This window comes from Propithecus coquereli, unplaced genomic scaffold, assembly GCF_000956105.1.
Source record: "Propithecus coquereli isolate 6110/MARCELLA unplaced genomic scaffold, Pcoq_1.0 Scaffold273, whole genome shotgun sequence".
NCBI classification, from domain to species: domain Eukaryota; kingdom Metazoa; phylum Chordata; class Mammalia; order Primates; family Indriidae; genus Propithecus; species Propithecus coquereli.
The window spans coordinates 1370745-1376744 of NW_012148319.1; the positions used below are offsets into that span (position 1 = coordinate 1370745).

At 36.0% G+C, this 6000-nt stretch overlaps 1 protein-coding gene across 1 annotated transcript in view; it reads right to left on the reverse strand.

The window, feature by feature from the left end:
- NPAS3 (neuronal PAS domain protein 3) overlaps window positions 1-6000 on the reverse strand; it is an 855986-nt gene that overhangs the window by 735927 nt on the left and 114059 nt on the right. Inside the window, 2 exon segments of the mRNA XM_012647885.1 lie at window positions 3169-3180; window positions 4840-4929. Coding sequence (XP_012503339.1) covers window positions 3169-3180; window positions 4840-4929 — 102 coding nt within the window.

Here is a 6000-nt window from a genome sequence, read left to right on the forward strand (position 1 = left end):
ATTCATTTCTCTGAGCCCTATCATGGTGTTTCAAATCATTCTCTTGGAGAAGAATCCCTTTTTTTCTTGCATTCGTTCACCTGGAGTTGCTTAGCACATTATCAGTTAACAACACCTGATCTTCAACAAGGGGGCACAAACAATACCCCTGTGCAGATGAGGCCCAGGTTTGAAACACTAACCAGGTATCCAGGTGGAATGAATTTCACAAAGGGAAAGGGACGTGGGATGGAGAATACAGCTAACCAAAGACAAACCTTGCAAGTTTGCCATTAGCCTCTTCTGCTTTAGGTGACAACTGAGTCAATTACAACACCCTCTCTATCAGGACTTCTCAATCTACGTTGCACTTCGAGAGTAGGGACCCTAGATTGGACCCCTTTGTTTCAAATAGATACTGCAGTGCCTACTGCAATGGCACAGCACACGCTCAGTACACATTAGCCAAGTTAGTAAGTGAAGTTCCAGTCTCCTCTGACTCACTCAGTCTATTCTGAATACCGGTGAAATGACTGTTCTTGAACACAGCCTTAAGCCCACCCCACTCTTCCTCACATCCTTCTATAGTAGTGTCCAACTATATGGCTGAATTGCAACTTAAATTTTGAGGCTACAAATGCCTTACTCAGTTGACTCTTTCCTACCTCATTATCTTTCCTCACTATCAAATATTCCTAACACAGGTGATTTTCTATGAACATATTACTACCATTTCACGTCCATGTTTCCTTCCCTCTAATTCACCAAATATTTTCCTTCCTTCAAAAAGGTTCAGTTATTGTGGAGGGAGGTATCTTTTCTCCTTTTTCAGTCTATGCTGCTTTCACTTTTACATTTGAAAATAGAAAAAATAAGATTGATAATTGTTTTAATTTGAAAAGAACGTTAGCATCTCCCAATCAAATCCACTAGTTTACAGGTGAGTTCACCAAAATGCAGAGATATTATTGTAAATATAAAAGTTTTAGTACTTAGCAAGATGCCTGCTTAACAGAAAATAAAATTTATAAAATATTTACCTTATTAGTATTTTAAAAACATCATATTCTTAACCTTTGCCAAAAATCTTAATATCGCCAATTAAAATTTGAAGTTTTAAGTTGAAAGGATCATAAACACCTAAAGTAAGATTTTAGGGTAATTATTACCATTATTTTGAACTAAAATTATAGACCTTTTGAAATAATCATTGGTGTTATATTCCTGTTTTAAATATTATTGAAACAATTGCCTAATCATTTTAATTCCCAATAAAATCTAAATGTAACATATAAAATGTTATTAAATAAGATAATTCACAATTATAAAACCACACAATTATGGTTGGAAGGAATATGAGCAATGACATGCTGGTAAATGTTCAACAACCAGTTGGGGGTGGGAGGGTACCTGATGTGCAGCATTTTCCAATTTCTGCGGGGCAAATACTTTCCCCAATTTCAAGTTACTAACATAAGGTCACCAATCACAGAGTGAAAAAGAGGTGCATACAATTGGCTCTCACAGACTCATCCAAGTTGGCCTCAGCACATCACAGGATGTGAGAGACCAAATAGTTGTAGCCTCTTCATTCCTGAACTCTTTCCATAACATTGACCATTTCTTTCTTTACAATCCACTGGGCCCTGAAGACACATACATATGTGAATAACACCTATACATGTTATGTTTTTATATATGTTAACCTACTCAACTCTGTTATAGTGGCTTTCATTTTTTGGATGTGAGACATAGTAGAAACACATCTTACCTTATGACTCACCCAGTGTACACATCTATGTGCAGCTGTATGTACTTACACACAAACAGATAAAACTAAAACAGAAGCCTCACAAAATAAAACACACTCTAAGTGCCATGCATTAAGATTTTCTATAATTTTTCACTTGTTTAAAATTCTGATCTTGATCTGCTAAGTTGGATTCGTATTTCACTATTTGGATAACCCAGAGTTTGAAAAACACTGCTGTAATAGACTATAAGCTCAATGAAGTTAGGCATATATGCCATTTGTCTATATCTATTCCTGTATCTAGTAATAATTATTGGGCCCTAAGGAGATTAAGTAACTTGCACAAAGATGCAATGGCTATCACTGACGAATGATCCCTCCATGCAAATGATAATTCATGACACAGAATCAGGATATTTATGGCTTGACACTGAAAGCTAGAGGAACTTCCAAGACAGCCACCCCCCTTCACCATAAATTGATGTAGAAGTTTTTTAAAAATTGTACTGACCCCATCACTGATGAAAGTTTAGCCCTTTGCCCACTGTGGCACCACTACCCTTACTGTCTGCCTAGAAAAAGTGGATCTGAGTGATTACCATCTCCTATTCTTAATAATATTCACCCCTCAAGGGTATTAAAAAGATACCCATATTTTTTATAAAACATCTTCAATCTTTTATGGAAGGGAGCTATATAAATGCTGATTAATATTAAGTATATAGAATAAACACATTTTCTGTATGATATACATTAACACAAGCTTTCTAATAATCAGAAGCCAAAGACTTAGAGAAAATACTCACTCAGGAAGGTTAAATCTGAATCCTTTTCTCTTCAGTGTGCTTATGTACCGCCTGCTTTTTTATAGGTGCTATTAAATGTACACTATAGTTTCAAGACAATTCAGATAAGCATCTTCACTAAAATACACAACACCATTAATCATCTCAGTGACAGTGCTCCAATTTAACATCTTGGGGATTTCCTTCCCTTCTTCATCATTTATTTGCCAATATTTCCTTGTTATGAATATCCCCCTAGTGACTTTCCCTGGCAGTCACAGCTGTGCTGCCTACTGTGTCTACCTTGACTACAAATAACACCAATTTTTTATAAAGCAAGCCCTTGAGATGATTCCTACAGTTAGAAGAGAAGCCTCGCTATGGGCCAGATTCCTGGTGGCCCCAACCAGGCTCCTGATTTCAAATTGAAAAACCTCAGCCTCTCAGCTGATGGTAATTTCAGACACATGAAACTGACTTAATTACAAATGAACAACAGTTGACTGTTGATCTCCAATTATTTGAATGGTCAACAACCAAAAGCTGCTTTAATATTGTCCTTAAAGGACTTTTTTTTTTTTTTTTTTTTTTTTGAGACAGGGTCTCGTTCTGTTGCTCATGCTAGAGTGCCGTGGCGTCAGCCTAGCTCACAGCAACCTCAAACTCCTGGGCTTAAGCAATCCTCCTGCCTCAGCCTCACGGGTAGCTGGGACTATAGGCATGTGCCACCACGCCCAGCTAATTTTTTCTATATATTTTTAGTTGTCCAGCCAATTTCTTTCTATTTTTACTAGAAATGGGGTCTCGCTCTTGCTCAGGCTGGTCTCGAACTCCTGAGCTCAAATGATCCACCTGCCTCGGCCTCCCAGAGTGCTAGGATTACAGGCGTGAGCCACTGCACCCGGCCAAAAGGACCTTCTTATACAACAAAAAGCTTCTTCAAAGTACCCATGAATCACAACAAAGCCACAAAATCACTAACAAATTACAGAAACCTGGCCACCAAGAGCCACAAATGACTCAGAAATAACAAAGAATTTTTTAAATAATCAGAAAAAAATTGTATTATAATTACACCAACGCTGACAAAGAGAATAACACTATCTAGACAAAGGACTATAAAGAAATAAAGCCAGAGATAAATATGTATATATAGAAAAGACACAGTCAGCTAACCCATGCTAGGCAGGGAACAGCCCCAGCTCTGTCCAGTATCCATTTTGCATCCATTACAGGGAGCAGCCTTCATAGCCACCAGAATTTCCTGATCATTTTTTAAGTGGAAACCATTATAGAAAATGCTCTACAACCAACTGGAGGAGTAAATGAAAGTAGAACTCACCAGCTTGTATTCAGAAAGAATTTTTAAGGAAAAAGGGACACTTTTTTCAATAATGGCACTCTACTGCAAAAAAAGTTAAGAGGATGAAGACAAAAATAAACCAAAGTATACCTGCAAAGTTTTTAATATATCCAGAAAGACTAATGCCTTCAATGGGATTATGTTTGTTACTTTACATTTTCTATAGGGGAATTTAATTAAAGGTGAACGTTGCTTCCATCAATATTCCATAATTTTTCTGTCCTCTTTTGTAAGACTCCAATTGGACTACTGTTTTAAAAACAAAAACACAACTTTCTTGTTGGCAAAAGCAATACAAGTCAAACTATGATAGACTGAAATGCCATTTCCTCCCCAGAGCAGAGTGTTTACTTCAGTGATAGTAACAACACCTGGTTACCCAAAGTGCAGATTCTGTTAAGTAATGGACAAAGCAAATGGCAGCAAAGACAGAGGACTCAACTTCAATTTAACTGTCCTGTAAGGTACATAGTAATTAGCTGCAAAGCTCTGAAATCTTAGCTAGCATGTTAAGTCTGCTACATGACAGTATAATTTGACTTCTTAAAGGATTATGCAAATTACAACTCATCATTCCATTACAGGATTGAAAAAAAGTGACAGCTAATTTATACATAACACACCTTTCAAATCCCTAAGATGCGTAGCACCTGTGCAATGTATTTTGCCGAGATTTTCTTGCATATAAGTACTTGTTTATTGCAATATAAAGAAGCTTACCTAAAAGCTTTAATACAGTCATTTAGAAAAAGTTTTAGACCACAATTTCAAAAAAATAAACATTTTTTTCTGTCTTGACTTCAGAGGCAAATTTTTTCGGTTGGTTTGGTTTGGTTTTTTTTTTCCCCCACTAAATTATATAAAAATAAGGTTTCAATGCAAGGATATTTTTGAGTAGCTGGCAACCACAAGCACTGATGCACGAGCCAGAAGGAAGACTCACAAAGATTTCAACATACTTCTGGTAGGTAGATTCACAGTAGATTCCGTCATATCTGTAGATTTTCCTACATTCTGATTGGTTGGGCAGAGGATGCTGGGCAGTTATTCTGTAGAGGCATCAAAAACAGATAGACATGACTAGAGATTCTCTACAGTCAACTGGAATGCAGGATAACAAGTATGTTGAAATTCAATATATTTTGCTTTTTACGCTTTTGAGCTCTACACACAATTACAATGTTTACACACATTTTAGAACATTAACTTCCACTTTTACCAAACTGCAGTCAAAGAAAAGCAACTTTTTCAGTTCTTCACCAGAACAATTTTATTTTTAAATCTCAGAGTCATAAAAGTGGAAGAAAAGACAGACATACCTTAACTCACTCTACAATCCCCATGATTATATTCTAAAGGAAATGTTAAAAACAAATGTCATTAGTGTATTTGTTATAGGACTGTCATTAGTTAAATCATGCATTACAATTGTAAGCAACTGTAAATTAGCTACACAACCTTAGTCAAGTTAATATATTTTTCAGCTTTACTCAATTTATATAGAGTTTGTATGCTACAGATTTCTAAAGGGATGTGCTACAGCTTACAGAACTAAACCCAATTAGGGATGAAAACACAGCAAGGCCGGGAGCACGGGTTAGATGTTAACAGGCACCTGAGATGAGCTGATTACGGAGGCTCCAGGTTTCTTGGCAGTTAAGGCAAAAGGGGGAAAAAGCTTACACAATTTTCATCTGTGTTACTTAAGCATATAAATTCATCTGAGACTCTCCGCATTACACAGACATAAAAATGCTGAGAGGCATTTTCTGACCATTTCCTTCATTTGAAAATCTTTTCAGGGAAAAAAAGAATTTAAGGACTCTATCATGTTGTGATTTAGAGGAAAGTAATGTAATTTAATCAATACACAGTATCAGTAAGAGTACTAAGCCCTCTGCTCTAATACCACTTTATCAGAAAAGGTACTATAATATCTAATCCTTATGCCAATATATATTTAATATTTTCTTAATTATTAATTAAAACATGATGGATTCATGTTATTTTATAAAAACTCAGATGAGTTTTTCTAATTTTTGTACGTTTCTAATTTCATGAAGTTTACTTACTGTTTCATAAAGCCCACTGTGTCTAGTGACAATACCTTTAAAAAATTT